The sequence below is a fragment of the Triticum aestivum genome, chromosome 2A (assembly GCF_018294505.1).
Source record: "Triticum aestivum cultivar Chinese Spring chromosome 2A, IWGSC CS RefSeq v2.1, whole genome shotgun sequence".
NCBI lineage: Eukaryota > Viridiplantae > Streptophyta > Magnoliopsida > Poales > Poaceae > Triticum > Triticum aestivum.
In genome coordinates, this window is record NC_057797.1 from 102,814,865 (window position 1) to 102,838,734 (window position 23,870).

General features: G+C 49.5%; 1 protein-coding gene across 1 annotated transcript; it reads left to right on the top strand.

Moving 5' to 3' along the window:
* The first annotated feature begins 13,984 nt into the window (after positions 1-13,984).
* LOC123187810 (uncharacterized) lies at positions 13,985-18,061 on the top strand. The gene is made up of 3 exons (XM_044599763.1): positions 13,985-14,360; positions 15,408-16,971; positions 17,059-18,061. The coding sequence occupies exons 1-3, from the start codon at positions 14,129-14,131 to the stop codon at positions 17,243-17,245; spliced, it is 1,983 nt and encodes a 660-aa protein (XP_044455698.1). The 5' UTR covers positions 13,985-14,128; the 3' UTR covers positions 17,246-18,061.
* The last annotated feature ends 5,809 nt before the right edge of the window (positions 18,062-23,870 follow it).

Genomic DNA, 23,870 nt, shown 5'->3' on the forward strand with positions numbered 1-23,870 from the left:
GCCCATTAAACTCCCCGGGGGGTTCCGGTAACCCCCCCCCCCCCGGTACTCCGATATATGCCCGAACTTCACTCAGAACCCTTCCGATGTCCAAACATAGTCGTCCAATATATCGATCTTTATGTCTCGACCATTTAGAGACTCCTCGTCATGTCCGTGATCAAATCCAGGACTCCAAACTACCTTTAGTACATCAAAACACATCAACTCATAATACCGATCGTCACCGAACGTTAAGCGTGCGAACCCTACGGGTTTGAGAACTATGTAGACATGACCGAGACATGTCTCCGGTCAATAACCAACAGCGGAACCTGGATGCTCATATTGGTTCCTACATATTCTACGAAGATCTTTATCGGTCAAACTGCATAACAATATACGTTGTTCCCTTTGTCATCGGTATGTTACTTGCCTGATATTCAATCGTCGGTATCTCAATACTTAATTCAATCTCGTTACCGGCAAGTCTCTTTACTCGTTCTATAATGTTACATCCTGTAACTAACTCATTAGCTACATTGCTTGCAAGGCTTATAGTGATGTACATTACCGAGAGGGTCCAGAGATACCTCTCCAACAATCGGAGTGACAAATCCCAATCTTGATCCATGCCAACTCAACAAACACCATCGGAGACACCTGTAGAGCACCTTTATAATCACCCAGTTACGTTGTGACGTTTGGTAGCACACAAAGTGTTCCTCCGGTATTCGGGAGTTGCATGATCTCATAGTCATAGGAACATGTATAGTTATGGAGAAAGCAGTAGCAACAAACTAAACGATCATCGTGCTAAGCTAACGGATGGGTCAAGTCAATCACATCATTCTCTAATAATATGATCCCGTTAATCAAATGACAACTCATGTCTATGGTTAGGAAACATAACCATCATTGATTCAATGAGCTAGTCAAATAGAGGCAAACTAGTGACACTCTGTTTGTCTATGTATTCACACATGTACTAAGTTTCCGATTAATACAATTCTAGCATGAATAGTAAACATTTATCATGACTAGTCAATGTGCACGTACAATGCACGTTAATTTGAAAGTATATTAAGTGCATGTGGATATTAAATATGATATTTTTTACGTGTTATTATGTGATTAGCATTATATTTGGCATGAAATTAACTGCACACTAAACGTGTTAAACGCTCGACATTGAAGCAGTCTAGGTCGTTCGATTGACATGATTTGATGACCAAGATTAATTGGATCTGCCCCTTTGGATCTTTTTATATTGGTATAGATATAAGGAAATATAAATTAACAACTTTATTATTGCCTCTAGGGCATATTTCCTTCACTTGCCGGTGACGAGATTGAACTAGGTATGATGATATCGACGATCGAATATCGGGCAAGTAACATACCGATGACAAAGGGAACAATGTATGTTGTTATGCGGTTTGACCGATAAAGATCTTCATAGAATATGTAGGAACCAATATGAGCATCCAGGTTCCGCTATTGGTTATTGACCGGAAGTGAGTCTTGGTCATGTCTACATAGTTCTCGAACCCGTAGGGTCCGCATGCTTAACGTTCGATGACGATCGGTATTATGAGTTTATGTGTTTTGATGTACCTAAGGTAGTTCGGAGTCCCATATGTGATCACGGACATGACGAGGAGTCTCGAAATGGTCGAGGCATAAAGATCGATATATTGGAAGGCTATGTTTGGACACCGGAATGGTTCCGGATGAGTTCAGGCATTTTCCGAAGTACCGGGAGGTTACCGGAACCCCCGGGGAGTCAATGGGTCTTATTGGGCCTTAGTGGGAGAGAGGAGGAGGCGGCCAAGGTGGGGGCGCCCCCCCCCCAAGCCCAACCAGAATTGGGAGGGGGTCGTCCCCCCTATCCTTTTCTCCTTCTCCCTCTTCCTTCTTCTCCTACTCCAACTAGGGAAAGAGGGGAAACCTACTCCAACTAGGAGTAGGAATCCCCCTTGGGGCGCGCCATAGAGAGGGCCGACCTTTCCCTCCTCCGCTCCTTTATATACGGGGGAGGGGGCACCCCATAGACACACAAGTTGATTGTTTAGCCGTGTGCGGTGCCCCCCTCCATAGAATTCCACCTCGGTCATATTGTTGTAGTGCTTAGGCAAAGCCCTGCGTCAGTAACTTCATCATCACCGTTATCACGCCGTCGTGCTGACGAAACTCTCCCTCGGCCTCAACTGGATCAAGAGTACGAGGGACATCACCGAACTGAACATGTGCAGATCGCGGAGGTGTCGCGCGTTCGGTACTTGATCGGTTGGATCACAAAGACGTTCGACTACATCAACCGTGTTTCATAATGCTTCCGCTTTCGGTCTACAAGGGTACGTAGACATACTCTCCCCCTCTTGTTGCTATGCATCTCCTAGATAGATCTTGCGTGATCGTATGAATTTTTTTGAAATATTGCGTTCCCCAACAACCATCGGGGGTAAAAGGATGGGGTTTTCATCATATTGCTTGATTTTATCCCTCTACATCATGTCACCTTACTTAAGGCGTTACTCCGTTCTTATGAACTTAATACTCTAGATGCATGCTGGATAGCGGTCGATGTGTGTAATAATAGTAGTAGTGCGGGCATGAGTCGGTCTACTTGACACGTACGCGATGTCTATATTCATAATCATTGCCTTGGATATCATCATAACTTTGCGCTTTTTTATCAATTGCTCGGCAGTAATTTGTTCATCCACCGTATGTTTTCTTTGAAGAGAGAAGCCTCTAGTGAAACCTATGGTCCCCGGGTCTATTTTCCATCATATATTTTTAGATCTATAAACCAAAAACCAAAAAATACTTTGTTGCAATTTATTTAAATTTACTTTAGTTTGCTCTTTTATTTATCTTTATACCTATCTCTACTCCTAATGGAGCAGTTGGTAGTCTCGCTTCCAGGGTTTTTTTCGTCCCACCTTTCATGTTTTTTTGGTACCTCCTCCCACCTTCGCTGGTTTTTTTTCGTAGATTTTTTTCGTCCCCTCCCCCCACTTCATCGGTTTATTTTCACGTCACCCTCTCACACAATGAAAGAAATCTAAATAGATCAGAACTTTCCATACTAGCGCAAGTTATTTAGTAATGTAGAATCAATCACGAACAATCTCTAAAGATCAACTCTAAATTAATTAACCTTACCTTAAATCACTCAATTACATTAATTAGAAAACAAATAATTGATTTTCAAAAAATCGCTCAATCACGTAAACCTTACCTTAACTCACGGATGGTAATCAATCTCCAAACAAAGGAAACAATACATCGATGGAGCAGTAAATAAACTCCCTTTCTTATGACATGTATGTCAGATTTCGGGTTCCGCCAGACCCTTGAGGTTCGAACACTGGGGTGCGCGCGGAGATTTCGCCTCCTACCTTCCTGCACCCCTCCGCCACGCTAGGATCAAAGCTATGAAAAGAACAACACAAGGGACACAGGGTTTATACTGGTTCGGGCCACCGTTGTGGTGTAATACCCTACTCCAGTGTGTGGTGTGGTGGATTGCCTCTTGGGCTGATGATGGTGAACAGTACAAGGAAGAACAGCCTCACGGGGGTCTGTTCTTGGCTGGGGTGATGAACTGCTGGGAGGAGTTCATCCACCTTTCTATATCTCACTCCCTCTCTCTGCTTACCACCTCTCTACTTGTCAAGCCCTTGGAGGAGACTAAGCCGAACCCTTGCTACGTGGGTGGTCGGTCCTATTTATAGTGGCCCTGGTCCTCTCCCCAAATATTGAGCGGGAAGGGAGCCAACATGGCGGGCTAATTTGAAAGGGGACAGCAAGTATCAACTATCCTGACAAAAGTAGTCTTCGCCTGTGCAAAGCTCTGGTGATGACGCCGTCTTGGGCTCCATGGTGACCTTCGTCTCGTAGCCCTCCTTGTCTTGGTCTCGTTGCACCGAAATGGCAACCTTTGCATGATGCCTCGGTACTCCGCCACTGCGCTTGCCCCCTTTGCACCAAAGAGGAAAGGAGGACGCTGCGCGGGCTGGCACCCGCCTGGCGCCCTGAGTCGTCATGGCTTGCGTCATGAGCACCTCGCGAGGTACCCCGCCTTGATCTCTCCGCCTCCTCGTGAGCCAGCCTGACGAGGACGTGCCTGAGGAAGCTCCATGTCGTCCGCCCCGCGAGGCTTGGCCCCTCGCGAGGGTCTTGAGTTTGTGTTGGTGAAGGTGGGCCGTGCTGGGCCCCCCTTTGAGCCACGCCGTAGGCCGCAGGCAAGCAAGTCTGGGGACCCCCGTTCCCAGAATGCCGACAGTAGCCCCAGGGCCCAAGGCGCGCCCGGACTTGGCTCTGCAGGGAGGCGGAAGGGCAAGAGCGAAGCGCCGCGGGCCCTATCAGCCTGCGGCCTTGGGCATCGCATGGCGGTTGATTGGACATGGGCGTCTCCACTTCCCCATGGCGCCTCAGCAACTGCACGGATTGGACAAGTCCTTGCATGCAAAGCGGGTCATAATTACCTGCGATCGTGGGGGCCGTTGGTTGGCCATCGCCAGCCATAAGTATGGACCGACGCGCGCCCTTCCAGTTCATCCCCCCTTGCTTCTCCTTTTTCTTCATGGCCCCGTGAGGAGGTTCTCAGCCGTCGAGAAGGGGAAGGCTTGCCGGGTTGAGCCTGCCTCTCCCCCACCCAAGCGCGGTCGTGGGCGCCCTCGCAAGCATCCTGTGGCCACCACGGTGGCTCCCCACGGCCGTGGAGGCGATCTTCAGCACGGCGACGGGCAGATTGCTGCAGCCGGGGGGCGTACTCCGGCTGCGTGTCCCCCCAGGCCGCGCGTTCGTGCTGCTGAAGTGCTGCCGGAGTTCATCGTGTGGTCGGCGGAGCCGGCTAGCACCCGGCTTCTGCTTCCTCGCTTCCTCCTCGGCGAGCTCCCGGCCGGCGCCTCGGGCGGCCTCTGGCTCCAGGCCGATGGCTGCTGCAGCCGGATTTCATGGGTCTCTCTAGAGGTCTCCACGGCCGGGAGCCTGTCCCTGGCCCGCGGTTGGCAGACGTTTGCCTGCGCGCGTGGCCTGAGCCGTCGGTGCACCCTACACTTCAAGTTCGACAGCGACGCCACCCTCTACGTGGGGGTGTTTGGGGAAGATGGTCGCCGCGCAGGGTGTTGCCCCGAGGGTGACGACCGCGGCTGGGAACCCAGCTCCGGTGATGATGGAGAGAGCAGCGCTCGCACGGCTGGCGGCGTTCGGGGTTCCCCAAGCTTCTCCGGTTCTTCTTTAGGCGGCGACTCCTCTAGCGGTGGCCGCGATCAGCCTCCACGTCGTCGTGTCTGCTTGGGGGGTGGCAACGTGTCCGCCCGCCGCCGCGCCCTGGTGAAGCGCGAGAGGGAGTCCGCCTGAGCTCCGGAGGTAGCTCGGGCCTTCCCTGCGGGCCGGTATGAGGCGAGCCGCGCCGGATTTGTTCTTCCTTTTCCCTTTTTCCTGTGTAACAAAGACAATAGTGTGGAGCCCCGCGGGGGTGTGTTTGGGTTATTGCTTGTTAATCATCATTTTGCTTTCATTACTGTACCTTCCAGCTATGTGCCCGAGCGTGGATAGTTCCCGGCCCCGGCCGTGGGGGGCGACCGACCCAGGCCCTTTGTTTGTGTCGCGGTGCCCGTGGGGCCCGGACTGGAGGGGTGCTCCTGTAAGGGGCCCAGGTCGCGAACTCTTTGAGTGACTAGGATAGGAACACTCGCGAGGGCGCTCGGCTCCCCCCCTCGCGAGGCCTTGCACAAGCGAAACCGAGGCAGAAGAGCGAAAAGCCGAAGAACCGCAAGCCAAAGACGGCAACAACTTCAATAAAACTCCAAACGAAGAGGAACAAGCCAACTGCAGAAAGCAAATGAAAAGCCGCGTCCGGCACCTAGTCTAGTCTTCGACATCTTCTCACCAGCGCGGAGCTAAGTGCTGCCACTGGGCGTGGAAGGGAGCCCCAGGGCCTGAGGCCGGCGCTCCTGAGACTCCGGGGCGTGTACAGCCCCAACTCATTATTACGTGAGAGTGTCACGGGCGGCGAGCTTCACAGGCATTGGCCTTCTTCACAGGCTCCGGGCCTTTTCCAAAACGCGATGGCTTCACAGGCACTCGCCTTGCTTCACAGGCTCCGAGCCTTTTCCAAAACGTGATAGCTTCACAGGCACTCGCCTTGCTTCACAGGCTCCGGGCCTTTTCCAAAACGCGATAGCTTTACAGGCACTCGCCTTGCTTCACAGGCTCCGGGCCTTTTCCAAAATGCGATAGCTTCACAGGCACTCGCCTTGCTTCACAGGCTCCGGGCCTTTTCCAAAATGCGATAGCTTCACAGGCACTCGCCTTGCTTCACAGGCTCTGGGCCTTTTCCAAAACGCGATAGCTTCATAGGCACTCGCCTTTCTTCACAGGCTCCGGGCCTTTTCCAAAATGCGATAGCTTCACAGGCACTCGCCTTGCTTCACAGGCTCCGGGCCTTTTCCAAAATGCGATAGCTTCACAGGCACTCGCCTTGCTTCACAGGCTCCGGGCCTTTTCCAAAATGCGATAGCTTCACAGGCACTCGCCTTGCTTCACAGGCTCCGGGCCTTTTCAGGGGTAGAACCTCCGGAGGTGCTGGATGTTCCATGCATTCTGGACTGGCACTCCCTCTTGAGTCTCCAAGCGCGCGGAGCCGGGCCTGGAAACATGAACAACCTTGAACGGGCCCTCCCACATGGGAGAGAGCTTGTGCAATCCCTCCCTGGAGAGAACCCGCCTGAGCATGAGGTCTCCTACCTCAAGAGTCCTGGGGCGGATGTTGCGGCAGTGATATCGCCGCAGTGCTTGTTGGTACCTCGCCGCTTGCAGCGCGGCTTCCCGGCGACGCTCCTCCCCCAGCACGAGGTCCGTCCCCCGCATGGCGTCCTGCTGCGCCTCGTCGAACACTAGGACCCGTGCGGAGCGATGTCTGATCTCGTGAGGGAGGACTGCTTCTGCTCCGTAGACCAGGAAAAACGGGGTCTCTCCAGTCGGCTTGGTCGCGACGGTGCGGATGGACCACAGCACGGACTGCAGTTCGTCGTACCAACCTCTGCTGCAAGCCTCCAGCTTCTTCTTGAATGTCCTGGTCTTGAGGCCCCTCAGGACCTCCGCATTGGCTCGCTCGGCCTGGCCGTTGCTTCGAGGGTGCACCACTGAAGCGTAGCATATCTGCGTTCCAAGGTTAGCACAGTATGTATTGAAGAGGTTACTGGTGAACTGCGAACCGTTGTCCATGATGATGCGATTCGGCACCCCGAACCGGCTCACGATGCCCTTGATGAACTTGACTGCGGAACCCGCAGGAATGGTGCGGACAGCCTCCACTTCAGCCCACTTGGTGAACTTGTTCATGGCAACGTAAAGGTAGCGGTAGCCCCCTGGCGCCCGAGGAAACGGACCCAAGATTCGAGCCCCCAGACTGTGAAGGGCCACGAAAGGGGATAGTTTGCAAGCCCCCTGTCGGCTGATGGATCTGCTTGGCGTGGAACTGGGCAGGCCTCACAAGCCTTCACTAGTTCAACGGCGTCATTGAGCGCGGTGGGCCAGTAAAACCCATTGTGGAACGCCTTGCCAACGAGGGTCCATGATGACGAATGATGTCTGCAGTCTCCGCCGTGTATATCTTCCAGTAGTTCCTTCCCTTGCTCCCTGGAGATGCAGCACAGGGATACATCGTTTGGTCGCTTCCGGTAGAGCTCTCCATCTTTGATGCAGTATGCCATGGCCTGGCGCGCCACTCACTCTGCTTCCTCCTCCTTCTCCGGCAGGGTCCCTTGCGTTAGGTAGCTCCGGAGCTCCGTGATCCAACATCCCTCCTGAGGTTCCATCATCAGGAGCAGGCGTGCTCCCGAGGCCGGGCCACAAGCCGGAGCTCCTGAGGCAGGTGGCTGAGGGAGCTCCTCCCTGGGCTGAGCCGTGTTTGATAATGACGGTAAGGCTGAAGGCTTGAAGAGCCGCTCCTCGAAAACGCCAGGCTCCTGAGGTAACCGCCTGGACGCGCGTTTGGCGATGTCATCAGCTTCCTGATTGGTGCCACGGGGCACATGCTGCAACTCCAACCTCCAGAACTGCTTCTCCATCCTGCGGACCTCTGCAAGGTAGGCCTCCATGTGCTCATCCTTCGGCTCGTACACCTTGTTGGAGAAATTGACAAGGAGCTGCGAATCGCCCTTGATGGTGAGGCGTTTCACCCCCAGGGCAGCTGCGGCCTTCATGCCCGCTATTAAACCTTCATACTCCGCTATGTTGTTGGAGACCTTTTCGCCTTGCTAGAAACAAAGCTGCACGGCGTAATAGAGCTTGTCCTGGGTGGGCGATATAAGCACCGCCCCAGCCCCTGCGCCATGTCTGGAGAACGCCCCATCAAAGTACATGACCCAGCCTTCTGGCGCCTCGCTTCCCGGGGACAGGGATCGATCCTCGTCAGCCTTGAGGCCTGGTGCCTCCGTCTATTCTGCCATAAAATCTGCCAACGCTGCTCCCTTGATGACTCTGGTCGTGCTGAATTCGAGCTGAAACGCTTGCAGCTCTATGTTCCACTCAACAACCCTCCCAGCTGAATTGGGGCTCCTGAGCACCCTCTCTAGGGGGTATGACGAGACGACCTTGATGGGGTGACCCTGAAAATAGTGCCGCAGTTTGCGCGAAGCCACCAGTAGCGCGAGGAGGAGTTTTTGAGGCATGGGGTACCGTGCTCTTGCATCCCGCAGCACTGTGCTGACGAAGTACATTGGATGCTCAACGAGGTGGAGTGCGTCAGTGCTGGTGGCTCCCTTCGGAGACCGTGGCGCCTCTTGAGGCAATGGGGCCTCCTGAGACTGGCCATCTGGAAGAGGGGCCTCTTCCGCCTCTGGTGCGCCCCTCTGCGGCGGCTGATCCTCCTCAGCCATGATGGCGGTTTCTGTGGGCCTTCCTTGTCCCTGTTCTGCCTTATCCCGGGGCTGCTGCCGTGGTTTTGATCTGGCGCTCCTCTCTGACTACTACCAAGGCTGCGCTGGCGGAGTAGGGAGTGGCGGCGAGGTAGAGCACCAGGGGCTCCTGAGGGCGCGGGGCCACCATGACCGGTGGGCTGGTCAGGTATCTCTTGAGATCCTGGAACGCCTTGTCAGCCTCTTCAGTCCACTCAAAGGGCCCCTTTTTCTTCATTAGCTGGAAGAAGGGCAAGGCTCATTCCCCCAACTTGGAAATGAAGCGCCCTAGCACGGTCACGCGCCCCGTGAGCTTCTGCATTTCTCTGAGGGTCTTTGGCGGGCTCATGTCTTCCACCGCCTTGACCTTCTCCGGGTTAGCCTCGATGCCTCGGTGGGACACGAGGAAACCCAAGAGCTTGCCCGAGGGGACTCCGAACACACACTTCTCTGGGTTGAGCCGTAGGTTCACTACGTTGAGGCTCGCGAAGGTTTCCTCCAGGTCTTATATCAAGGTCCTGGCCTCCCGAGATTTTACCATGATGTCATCGACGTAAGCTTCAACATTCTTCCCGAGTTGCGGGCCCAAGGTGATATGCATCAGCCGCTGAAAGGTCGCCCCTGCGTTACGCAGCCCGAATGGCATGCAGGTGTAGCAGTACACCCCGCACGGGGTTAGGAAGGCCGTCTTCTCGACGTCTTCCACCGCCATCTTGATCTGGTGATACCCAGAGAAGGCATCCAGGAAGCACAGCAGGTCGCATTCCGCAGTGGAACCAACGATCTGGTCGATGCGGGGGAGCGGGAACGGATCTTGCGGGCACGCTTTGTTGAGGTTGGTGAAGTCGACACACATGCGTTCCTTCCCTCCCTTCTTCGGCACAGCGACAGGGTTGGCCAACCAATCTGGGTATCGGACCTCGCGAATGACCCCAGCGGCCTCTAATTTGCGGGTCTCTTGGACGATGAAGGCCTACTTTTCTGTGGACTGCCGCCTGGCCTTCTGCTTCACAGGGCGTATGTTGGGGCACACGTTGAGGTGATGCTCGATTACGCTCCTGGGGATCCCTGCCAACTAGTCCGGCTACCAAGCGAATACCTTCTTGTTTGCGCGCAGGAACGCGACCAGGGCCTCCTCCTGCTCGGGTTTGAGGTGGGCGCCTATGGTGAAAGTGGCGTTGGTGGACCCGTCCTCGTCGACGGGTACCTGCTTGGTTTCTGCCTTGTCTTGGGTGAACAACTGCTTCTTCTTGGCGGGCGCAGCCCCCTTGGGCTCGGGGGCCCCCAAGTCGGCAGGCTGTGCCGACGCTGCTGTCCTAAAGACGAGCTTGAGCACCCGCAGAGCGTCACCGGTATCCCCGTGCATGGTGAGGACACCGCTGCTCCCGGGCATCTTCATGAGGTTGTACGCCGGGTGCGTCGCGGCCATGAACTGGGCCAGCGCTGGGTAGCCGAGGATGGCGTTGTAGGGGAGGCCGATGGGGCGATGTCGAAGTCGACCAGCTCCGTGCGGAAGTTGTCGTAGGTGCCGAAGGTCACTGGGAGCCGAATCTGCCCCAAGGAGCTAGACGACCTGCCCCCAACGCCTGAGAAGGGCCGGCTGGGCTGCAATCGTTCCAAGGGTATGCAGAGGAGGTTGAAGGCCTCGACTGAGAGCACGCTGAGGCCCGCCCCGCCATCGATAAGAGTTCTGGTGACGGCCACCTGGCAGATGGTGGGGGTGCATAGCATGGGGAGCGCGCCCGAGCCGGCCGGGTTGGAGGGGTGGTCCTCCGGGCTAAAGCTCAGTCCGGTCTCGGGCGCCGCCCGCCCCAGGGGAGCCCCTTGCCGTGTGGAAGCGGCGCTGACCCGGCGGATGAACGGCTTGACTTGGTAACTTGTAGGGGGCACCTGCGAGCCGCCCAAGAGGGTCGCGACGATTAGGGGTGTTGGTGCAGCGCGATAGGCGGGGAAGAGGTTGCGGGGCTCCGTGGGTGCGCGGAGCACGCGGGACGAAGAACTAGCTGGGGTGAGCAAGTGAGTTGCGGTGCGGCCGTCTTGCCGCACGGACAGATGCCGGGACGATGCTTGCCGCTCGTCCCCCGCCGAGCCGGTGGCGGCGTTGACGGCGGGCGATGGGGAACGGCGAGGACGCCCGCCGACAGGGGTTGTCTGGGCGACGCGTGAAGCGAGGGCGGCCCGGCGCTCCGCGCGGGCCCGACGTGCGTCAGACATGAGTGTGATGGTCGGAGGAGAGCGGAGCGGCGGAAGATGAATTCCGGCGCACCCCTACCTGGCGCGCCAAATGTCGGATTTCGGGTTCCGGCAGACCCTTGAGGTTCGAACACTGGGGTGCGCGCGGAGATTTTGCCTCCTACCTTCCTGCACCCCTCCGCCACGCTAGGATCAAAGCTATGAAAAGAACAACACAAGGGACACAGGGTTTATACTGGTTCGGGCCACCGTTGTGGTGTAATACCCTACTCCAGTGTGTGGTGTGGTGGATTGCCTCTTGGGCTGATGATGGTGAACAGTACAAGGAAGAACAGCCTCGCGGGGGTCTATTCTTGGCTGGGGCGATGAACTGCTGGGAGGAGTTCAGCCACCTTTCTCTATCTCACTCCCTTTCTCTGCTTAGCACCTCTCTACTTGTCAAGCCCTTGGAGGAGACTGAGCCGAACCCTTGCTACGTGGGTGGTCGGTCCTATTTATAGTGGTCCTGGTCCTCTCCCAAAATATTGAGCGGGAAGGGAGCCAACAATGGCGGGCTAATTTGAAAGGGGACAGCAAGTATCAACTATCCTGACAAAAGTAGTCTTCGCCTGCGCAAAGCTCTAGTGATGACGCCGTCTTGGGCTCCATGGTGACCTCCGTCTCGTAGTCCTCCTGGTCTTGGTCTCGTTGCACCGAAATGGCAACCTTTGCCTGATGCCTCGGTACTCCGCGGCTGCGCTTGCCCCCTTTGCACCAAAGAGGAAAGGAGGACGCTGCGCGGGCTGGCACCCGCCTGGCGCCCTGAGTCGTCATGGCTTGCGTCACGGGCACCTCGCGAGGTACCCCGCATTGATCTCTCCGCCTCCTCGTGAGCCAGCCTGACGAGGCCGTGCCTGAGGAAGCTCCGTGTCGTTCGCCCCGCGAGGCTTGGCCCCTCGCGAGGGTCTTGAGTTTGTGTTGGTGAAGGTGGGCCGTGCTGGGCCCCCCTTTGAGCCACGCCGTAGGCCACAGGCAGGCAAGTCTGGGGACCCCCGTTCCCAGAACGCCGACAATGTATATGATCTTTCCTTCCCTCTACGTTGTCGAGCGTTCTTAATTCTCGAGGCCGATGCTTGGGCTGCGTCACTGGGTCGCGACGGTGCTGGAGGACGAGGACGGCGAGGCCGGGTGCCGCGGCACCGCGTTGGCCGCGGCCGGTGAAGAGGGCAAAGAAGGGCGGCTTCCCTGGCCCTGGCCATGGCCGTGGCCCTGGGAGTTGGTGCGGTGGAAGTGGCACTTGAAGGACACGGTGTGGGTGGCCGACGCGCAGACGCGCTTGGAAGCGGGCCTGTGGCCCGTGCCGGACGGCACCGACGCCGACCCGGGCCACCTCCTCCGCGTATTCTTGGAGCTGTGGCTGGCTGATTTACATGAAATTAATTCCCTCAGTTGTGGTGGCAAAAATAATACACATAATCCATATTGTTATATACTAGCGTGTGTGTGTGTGAAATAGATGGATTATGGTCCCGTACCCAATAAGATGGATATGTGTGTGTGTTAGAGAGAGAGAGAGGGAGAGGGGGGAGAGAGTGAGGAAGAGGGAGGTAGAGAGTGTGTGTGTGAGGAATTGATGGTAAAAAAGGTCATCAATGTCACTTGATATGTATGAGAATATTAATATTGAACTTTTAAAGATAATGTGGCCCCGTTGCAACGCACGGGTGTTCTTCTAGTCTCTTTTAGATCTCACTCTTATTCGAGACTGTAAAGGTATTGACAAACCCTTTTCGCGTTGAGTGCAAGTGTTTGTTAGATTGTGCAGGTGCATAGATTGGAGACTTGCTTGTGCCTCCTACTGAATTGATACATTGATTTTTAACTGAGGAAAATATTTATCTCTACTTTGCTGCATCACTCTTTCCTTTTTTAAAAAAATCAACATAATCTCAAGAAGTAGCAGCTACAAAGTGCTTGTGACAAATGAGAAGTGGACTCAAAGACTTGCTGAAGCCACTCCAAAAAATGAAGATTGAGCATACTCGTTGAAGACGATGACAAAGAGGACGAAGATACCAACTTCACTCGAAGGATTTTTTTACTCCACTAACTTTAGAGATCGGCTAGGTCCGGTCATTGTTAGTGGAGTAAATTTTTACTCCACTAATTTTACTCGGGAGTTTACTCCTCTATTTTTAAGGAATAGGTTAGAGATGCCCTTGGTTTCTTTTTCTTCATTACTCCCTCCGTCTCTTACAACTTTATATAAGGTGTATTATTTTTGGCACGGTGATCAAAACATAAAATTATAGACAATTTTGAACAAAATTATCCTTGGCATATAGTTGTTAGTGACAAGTAAATCAGTTAGTCCAGGAAATAAAGAGATACGCACAATCAAGAGAAATACTTTCCTTCTTTTTGAGACAAGAAGAGATACATGCAACAGGAGAAAGATACTTTCTTTTTTTAGAGGGATAAATAAAAACGAAACTAGGAAGAATTAGAACAACTGCATCTTAAATTACGAAATTTAATCAAAAAACAAATATACCTTATATTATACTACTACAAAGGAACGGAGGAAAGAGTATGTCTAAATTTATTGCTCCTTCGCAATGCACGGACGTTATCATTACTCCCTCCGTCCGGGTGTATAAGTCATTCGCGTAGTTCTAGGTCATCGATTTGAGGAATTAAATATATGTTATATGTCATGAAAAGTATATCACTAGATTTCCACGCGGATGTAATTTCTAAATATATATTTTTTGTCACATATAATACATATTTAGATAGTTAAATTATCGACCTAGAACTACGTGAATGACTTATACACCGGGATGGAGGTAGTAGTTAAAATCCGATATAAATCTGGGTACCGATCCTTGCCTAAAATCTCGGTGCCAAGTGGGACGGCAGTTTCCGAGTCCACCTCGACGCCGCCGCCGTCGCAAACCATAAAAAACACCCCCCACTACCCACCCCAGGTCCCCAAACACCACCTCTCCGGTCTCCGACGGAGAGACGCAGGGGTTAGCAGGGGGTTGTCGGGGGCGGCGATGGGGGAGTACGCGGCGGCCAAGACGGCGGTGTGGTGGGACATCGAGAACTGCGCCGTCCCCCGCAACTGCGACCCCCACCTCATCGTCCAGAACATGAGCTCCGCCCTCGCCACCGCCGGCTACGTCGGCCCCATCTCCGTCTCCGCCTACGGCGACACCAGCGGCATCGCCCACAACGTCCAGCACGCCCTCTCCAGCACCGGCGTCTCCCTCCACCACGTCCCCGCCGGTACGGTCCCCCCCTCCGCCCCCTCGCCCCTCTTTCTCCCAAATCCCCAACCACCCCGCTCTGCTCTTATCTAATCGCTCGTGCCGTGGTGGTCCGTTCACCTCTCGCCAATGCATGTGGGTTGCGCCGCTTCGATGGTTGGTGTACTCGATGGATCTGTCGCAAATACTTCAGGATGATAGTGGAATCATAGGGTTTGGATCGGGATATGATATGGGAAGTTCTAGTAGTCGTGTGTTTCTACCCAAGGTGCAGTGTTCTAAAAAAAAGGAGAGACATGTCTGTCTTATTCTGTCGACACTTGAATTCTTGCTGTGCTATTGTGGGCATCAATGGTGAAGCTTCTATTGCAGGCTTTTTCTGGAGTTATGTTAGTTTCTGCACGCCTCAAAATCCATATCTGTCTCATGGGATACTTGTTAGAAAACTCCATCCCGATTTTATTAGAGAATATATGCAACTGGTTATTGCTCGGAACAATATATATTTCATTTTTATGTGTGTGCAGGCTGAACTTTTCTAACCTGCCCTTGTTGGTGTATTAGTGTCTAGGGCACATTTAGATGTGCTCTAGTTATTGCACATCTAAATGAGTGAATCAAGCATAAAGAGAGAGAAAAAAGAGAGAGAAAATATTCACACGAATGTCAATGTAAGATCAATGACATATGACTTAGATGTGCAATACTTATGGCACATCTAGATGTGCTTTAGCAAAACTGTATTAGTAAACACTTAGATTGGGCATTAGAAAATCAGAGACCAACATTTGTTTTCGCTCAATGGAATACATTTCCAAGTGGATTCGGCTTTTATGTGACTCAGAAACTAGATTTTATTTTATTTTTTCTTGGGATTTATCTTGACATCCAAATAATTAAGGCCATAAAGGTTTATTACTAGCATTGAGACTTTTTACTCTTATAAGAAGTAGTGATAGAAAGCTGAGTTCTTCATTGAATGAGTGGGTTGTGAACTTGTGATGATTAGTTACCATTCTCATCTCTCAGATCCTTATTTCTTTTCATTGTTTCCCAACCATTGCAGGCATTAAAGATGCAAGTGATAAGAAGATCTTGGTTGACATGCTGTTCTGGGCTATTGACAACCCTCCGCCAGCGAATTATCTGCTAATCTCTGGTGATCGGGATTTCTCTAATGCCCTTCATAAGCTTAAGATGAGGCGGTACAATATTCTTTTAGCACAACCTCCAAATGTGTCTCAAACGCTTACTGCTGCAGCAAAGAGTGTTTGGCTCTGGAGAAGCCTTGTGGCTGGAGAACCACCATTAGCAGTGTCACCATACATAAGCAGCGCATCAAGTGGCAATAAGGATGATTTGGATACGTCAAGGAACACTGTTCCAAATTCTTCAGCAGCAGCACAAGATACTAACCCTCAAGTGCAGAATTCTTCTCAGCGTGATTATCAAAATGGTGGTAATGGGAAGGTAGATAAGCAATCCAAAGTGAAGCAACCTCGAAAAAATCAGACAGACAATGCATCTAAACCAGCAGGCAAAAAGGAAAATTCAGTTGATGGAGTTGCTGATAATTCCAAAGGAAGCACTGCTAACCAACCAAGTCAGCCTTCTACACCATCATCAAGTTCTTCATCTAGTCCTGAACGCCAGAATAGGGCAAAGGTGAACCAGACAAGTATACCTAAAAACCCACCCCTTTTCCTGCCTAAAAAGCCTGCAAAACCCACTAATTCCCATCAAAAGAGTGTTCCTCATGACTATTTTGGTAGTAAGAAGTCTGGTGTGTCAACTGAATCTGCACAGAAAAATGGTGCTCCTGATTCTGGCAATGGTAGTGGCCATAATCATTCAAAACACCATAACCAATCCTCTCAGCCGCCAAGACCACATAATCCAGTGACTCCTCGTCCTCACAATGGACCTGGTAATTTCCACACATCAAATTTACATAGAAGTAGTTCATGTCCACCACAAGCTCCACAAGGTGGGCATACTGGTGTTCCCACTTCACCATTGCAGTCCTGGCCAAGTGCTCCTCCTCCCCCCTATCATGTCCCGCCAGTTAATTATCCTGATATGAGTCGGCTGAATATTTCTGGATACCCAATAGGGGCTCATGACAACCAAGGTTCAAACGTCAGCTACCATCCAAACTATTCTGGTGCTGTTCAGCCTCCTTACAATAATTATAGTTACAGACATCCAACTCCACCTAATATATCCAGCAACATGCAAAATGCTGGACAATGGGGTGCAAACACTGGATGTTCGCAGCCATCTTCTGACTCTCAAATTCTTATAAGAAATATCTTAAGTGCTTTGGAAGTACTGAAGACTGAGAAGCTTGCACCAACCGAACAGCATATATCAGATTGTGTGCGTTACGGAGGTGCTAATCTACCACAATTTGATGTTAAGAAGGCTCTTGAAGTTGCCATTCAGCATCAAGCCATCGTAACGAAAAAGTTAGGACTTGTGTCATTCTTTCTGGGAAAAGGTGAAAATCTCTGGAAATGCGTGAATATAATGGATACCAATGCTAGGCACTCAAAAGAGACTCTAGATACTGTTCATAGGTACATATCTACCGCCCCTGGATGCTCTGCGATAAAGAACTCCCAATCAAGGTGAGATCCCACACCCAGTAATGTGTTGATTATTTCTGTATTTTTCTTGACTTTGTGGTTAGTATTTTAATTTTTATTTGTTTCTAGGTATCACGCTGCAACTCTCTTGAAGAAAACATGCTTGAAACGTCTTTCCCTTGGTGAAGTTCTTCAAGTTTTGTATATCGCAACCGATAAAATGAAGTGGTTTGTTCCTCACTCTTCAGGCTGGCAGCCTCTATCATGGAACGTGACAGTGGCTGATACTGCTCCAGATGCTAGTGGAAAATCCTAGCCTGGCTACATTTCTCTAATCATATCGGATGGACAATTTGAGATGTGGTAGTTGGTACAAACCCTCGAGAGGCTGTGGTCTGGTGAGGTTAGAACTAATATGGTGGCCCAGTCTACGTTTTGCCAATATTTCCGTTTCAGAATGATTATCGCGGGTAGTTTAAACTTGGTGTATGAGCTCAGGTTTCACTATTATTACTAGAATGGTACTTCTGTCAGTTAGTTTTTGCAATTCGAAGACATGGAGGGATACAGAAGGTTCATGATCTTTTGTTCAGGTAGTGCAACAAGGCCTGATTTTAGAGGTTATGATCTGTTCTTCCCCAAGTGGGCGTAAGGCATACCAGGAGTTGATTTCGAGCTAGCCTGCCGTGGTGGCTCCTGAAGCAGTTGCTATCCAAGGTGCTCAACGAAGCACCAGCATAGAAGCTCACTTGTAAGTCTTAAAATGCATGGATTGTTAGATCTTGTGGGTGGTTCGATTAACAATCTTGTACTGGGAACTTAATCAAAAGCTACCATTGCTATGGCTACTGGCACATGGCAATAGTCTGAAGATTGCATTTAAAATATGCCTTCAGCATAGTTTGCCTTGCCAAACTTGTCATGCTGTGTGTAGATACTGTCCCGGTGCTTGCCAAACTTGTCATTTGAAATGCCTTAAGCATAGTTAACTCCATGGCATCCTTTTGTTGCCTTTCCCTGCTGAGGAAAGGTTGGGAGTCATCCCATACATTGGGATGCTGGGGTGTCTTGTAATAACCATGATGACAATTACCTTCTGTGGTCAATGTAAATTATCTTTAGTTTTTGCTTCTGCTAGTGGTGATGGGTATCATGTTGATGTTGTGAATTGCATTGCCTGTGGTGATTGGCACCTTGTTCACGCCTTTTATAGCGAGCTGTGGGTAGCTGACACTAGGCCAACTTTTATGTTCATCGTGCATGTAAAAAGATGCCAAAATGGTTTCAACATGACAAAATTTTCGACGATTTGTACCAACTAGTAAGTTGGCACGTGCAACCCACGTGTAATCTTTAAAAGAATTCTGAGCCTCCCATCTTGGTTGCCATCCATAGTAGCCCACTCTGCCCATTCACATGACATATGACATCTTTGCTCTTTTGTAGTACTCCTCCGATCCAAAACAAGTGTCGTGGTAAACTAAAACCACGACACTTATTTTGGATCAGAGGCAGTATATAGCGGACATATGTGCCACAATTATCCCTGGCATTTGCCAAATTGAGATAGTATTAATGAATGAATTAACGTCAACACTATATTTTATCCATGAATGGTTATTTATAACAGGTGATACCTAATATCACATGCTTATGGCTAATCCCGATCTTGACAAACTCACCATATGATACCACAAAAGAAAACCCAATCAATCAAAATAACATGAACGATAACTTCTGAAGTACTCCCTCCGTTCCTTTATATAAGGTGTATTTGTTTTTTGATAAAATTTCATAATGTAAGGTGCATTTCTTATAAAACCTCATAATTCCTTTTTTAGCCCTTCAAAAAAAGGAAAGTATCTCTCTCCCGATTGCCTGTATCTCTATTTCTAGAAGAAGAAGGAAAGCATCTCTTCCCTGATTGTGTGTATCTTTTCATTTCCTAGCCTAACCGATTTACTTGCCACTAACCAACAAAATTTTAAAGTGTAATTTTGTTTTAAATTATCTATAGTTTGTTGCCTTGGTCACCGTGCCCAAAAAAATACACCTAACATAAAGGAACGGAGGGAGTATTTAATAACAGCAAAAGAAAACTACTAAATTAAACTTCGCATCAGGGTAACTTATGGTTCTTCTTGAGAATTAGAATCTCTGAATCATAAAAATCGACGTGGCTTCCTTAGAGATATAGCTCAAGTTTGTTAATGTAGTTCAAAGCAATGGCCTATTGAAAAAGTTTGTACCGGAGCTCGTTTCAGCCAAGTTAAGTATGATTCCAGTGAAATCAATCATCTGATCCACTATTGTGTGCATAATGGGATTATACATAGAAGATGAAATTAGTGAACGGTGAGTACACACCTTTTATTTCACTGGGGCGTCCAGATATATAACTTGTGCTCACACATCTTTCTTCACCTTGCATGTCATCTATACCAATATAAAAAGACCCGGTGAGGCAGATCCAATAAATCTCAGTACATCCTGATTGTGCCTCGCTGGTAATTTAAATTAGCGCACATCCTGATCGTAGCGGAGAAGCACCCGAATGACTATTTTGCATCTGCGAGATGTGTGTACAAAATCAGTGAAATCAGTATAATATGCATGAACATGGATGAGCAAATTTCAGGCAATGCAAATCACACTGGTAATGAAGCTTAAGTGCTAAATGCCTGCATTCAAATCGCCGATCAAAGAGTTTTAAACTCTGTTAACAAGCTTGATTTGCCTTCAGTTATCAAGTGTATACGGGGCTACTTTTCGGTTGATCGATCTTAGGTAAGTGAAACGTTAATCAGTACATCACGTATGCCAAAACAGATAGCACACGTGAACCAATCTATGAAATGTGAAGCAAAGGTGAACAAAAGACAGTACAAATGAAAGACCTCTCCGGCCGTCAGGCCTGGCGGCGGTGTGTTTGAAGGTAGCACATCCCCTGACCGTGCGAGATGTCGGGGAGATGTGAACTCACGGCGTGGCCGACGGCCGGCCCAGGCCAGGCGGTTTAGGCGGCGTCCCCGACGGCCGGCCAAGCAGTTTAGGCGGCGGCGCTGATGGCCGAGGCTAGGCGATCCGATGGGTGGGAGCGGCACGGAGCTGTGAGGGGCGGCGGCCCTGAAGGTGTGGCAGCTCGATCAAGGCGATGGGGGTGGCGTCCTGAATAGTGCGGCAGGTCGATGCGATGGCGGCGGCGTGCAGCGGCTCAAGGCTATTTGGGCGGCGCTAGGCGGTGTCCACGACGTTGCGGTGGTTCCCTTCTATCCTGAACGTGCGGCGGTTTCCTTTCATGCGAAGTGTTCGTAAGAAAACAGACCAGGGAAGATAATCAGGAAAGAGAAAGTATTGCTTAGCGCTAAATGTGTTTAGTCGCTCACCATCAGGACAATAAGGACGGTTGGATGAACGCAAATGGATGACCGAGATTTATTGAATCTGCCTCATTGGGTCTTTTTATATTGGTATAGATATAGATATAGATGTAGTAAAGGATGTCCATGAATGAAGAAATTATAAGTAGGAACTATGGTCTGAATGGATCTCCGAACTCACACACTTGCTCCTAGAATATACGTACCCGCAAACAAATGGGAGTGGCGTTTCGGCTCCCAGAAGCATATGCTCCTGGGGTGAACAAAAACTCAACAAATAGGAAACAAACTAAAAAAACTATTTTGTGTATGTTCAATATTAGTGTTTGACGTGTTCTTTACAATTTTCACACAAAAAGGAACAGTTGTGTTTTGTCAGGAAAAAAAGACAAAGATATAGTGCTCTAGAAATGCCAAAAATTGGCACTCAATTATGGTTGCAATGCTTGGGCTTTCACCATAAAAATTTGCAAATGACATTTGAAAATGAACATTTGAATGTCTGAATTGTCTTGTATTTTCTTCACATTTGTAAATGTATTTTTGGCGCGTAGGAGCTTTTTTTCGATCAGAGGGGCCACACGGCCCCCATTTTCATTACGAAAATGGAGTCACAGCATACGAATCAAGTTTCATACACATTCAACTTCTTTTGATGCCTAACATATGCATCATGAAAAAAAAACTACTCCTACATCTTGAGGCACTTCATCTGCACCTACAGGATGCTACAACATCTTGAAGCTCATCAACATCTTGAAGCTCATCAACAAAAAACTTCATTTTTGCATCAGGTGAAATAACTCACTACAACCTGAGATACCAAACTCTGCACCTACAGGGTGCTATAGCAAAAGAACAAGAGAGATCATCGCAAATGTTACATCTATCACCACTTGATCAACAGAGCCTCCGTATAGCAGGCCCCCAGCCGTAAGCACGCTTGAAGACGTCCCTCGCTATCTGGGCCAACCTCTTGGTCACTTCCTCAAGAGTTTTTTGCACTCCTCTTTTCTGTAGCACACCCCACGAATCCAACATGGAACATAAGGAGAAGATAATATCAGTAGGATCATTAGGTAAAGAACTCTGAAAGCAAGATTTATTTCTTGTTTTCCAGATCGACCATAATAAAGCAGCCGTACCAATAGCTATAACCACTCTATCTTTCCCAGTATACTTAGGAAGCCAATTCTGGCAAAAGTCAAAGAATGACAGGGGTGTTTGGGGATTTCCCAAAGCACTCCCAACTACATTCCAAAGAAACCGAGCAAAAGAGCAAGTGAAAAACAGATGGTCAATACATTCATTGGCATCACAAAATTCACATTTGTTGGTGCCTTTCCAGCCTTTTTTACACAAATTGTCCTTGGTCAAGATCCTCCCTTTGATAACTAACCAAATAAAAGCCTTAATTTTTAAAGGTACCTTCAGTTTCCACAGAAACTTAAAAAGGAACACTACTCTCCTAGCAATAATATATTGATAAAGAGATTTAACAGAGAACTGGCCAGAGCTGGTCAAAAGCCATTTGACTTTGTCAAGTTCCTCACTCAGAACAACCTAACTGCACATATCTAGAAGTTTATTCCACATATCCAATGTCTCCCCATATAAACATCTCCTAAATCTAATGCAGTTAAAATCTTGTTCAAATGCTTTAGCAACCGTAATGTTTTGATGGAAAGTAAGTTTGTACAAGCGAGGAAAAAGTTGACAGAGAGGCTTGTTGTGGATCCAAGCATCTTCCCAAAATCTAGTTTTACACCCATCTCCAACAATTCTCTGACAACAGTTGTAAAAGATATTTTTAACACTCATGATACCATTCCAGAAATGAGAGTTGGTAGGAGATGACTCACATTTAGACAAAGTTTTCCTCTTCAAATACTTTGCTCTAATCATCTCCTGCCAATCCCCATCTTCATTCTCAAGTCTCCAGAGCCATTTACACAAAAGACTAATATTCTTGATATCCAGATTAGTAACACCCAACCCCCCTTGGTCTCTAGGTTGACAGACATCAAGCCAGTTAACTAAATGAAACTTCCTAACCCCCTCTTTCTCTTGCCAAAGCACCCGAGCTCGAAAGAAGTCGATTCTTTTGCCTACTCCCTTTGGTAGACGGAAAAAGTTAAATAAATGACTAATGACGTTACTCAAGCAAGTTTCAGTACGGATAAGCCTACCACCCATAGATAAAAGAGCCCCCTGCCACGCTGCAGCTCCTTTATCTACTTTTTCTTCCGCTGGCTTCCAATCAGCATTACAAAGCTTTTTATAATGCAGGGGAAGACCTAAATACTTAAAAGGGAAGCCCCCAATAGCACAAGTAAAAATGTCGGCGTAGTCAGCTTGTTTCTCCAAAGCTTTACCGAAACAGAAAATTTCACTTTTTAAAAAATTAATCTTCAGACCGGTCAAATGCTCAAAAACACATAGAATTATTTTTGTTAGGAATATGCAACTTGTATTCCCATGAGGCCTATGGCCGATATATATATACATGTACAGGTGTGGAACATATGCAGGAAACCCCTTATACAATGGGATAAATACAAAGGGGTACATGACTTATATTATAACTCTAACACCCCCCCCCCCTCAAACTCATGGTGGATGAACAACACTGAGTTTGGAGAGATAAAAGCCATGTTGTGCTCTAGTCTGAGCCTTCGTCAGGAAATCCGCCAACTGTAACTCGGAAGGCACATACTGAAGAGCAATAACCTGATCCTGCACAGCAGCACGCACATAGAACGCATCAACACCAATATGCTTGGTGAGCTCATGCTTCACAGGATCGCGTGCAATGCTGATAGCACCTGTACTGTCAGATAAAAGCAGAGTCGGTGTAGTGACAGAAACACCAAAATCCTGAAGTAACCACCGTAACCAAGTCACCTCTGCCGTCAAAAGAGCCATTGCTCGCAACTCAGCCTCGGCACTCAAACGGGAAACTGCAAGCTGTTTCTTCGTCTTCCAGGCAATGAGAGAACCACCAAGAAAAACACAGTAAGCAGAAAGTGAACGGCGATCGGAAGGATCACTAGCCCACGCAGTATCCGAATAGGCATGGAGCTGTAAAGAACTGGAGCGAGGAAAGAATAGACGGTGAGAGATCGTGCCTCAAAGATATCAAAGAACACGAAGGAGATGACTATAGTGAACCGAGGTGGGAGCAGAGACAAACTGACGCAGAATATGAACCAGATAAGAGATGTCCGGACGAGTGACAACTAGATAGACAAGACTGCCAACAAGATGACGATAACGCGTCGGATCAGGGAGAGGATCACCATCAGTAGCACGGAGGTGAACATTGAGCTCCATAGGAGTCTCAACAACGCGCTCGTCAGTAAGAGCAGCACGAGCAAGAAGATCCTGAATATACTTTTCCTGGGAGATAAAAAAGCCATCAGAGGTAGAAGAGACTTCAATCCCAAGAAAGTAGCGAAGAGGTCCAAGATCAGACATAAGAAACTGCTCACTAAGACGGGCCTTTACAAAGGCAATATACTCGGGGTCATCCCCCGTGATGATCATGTCATCAACATAAAG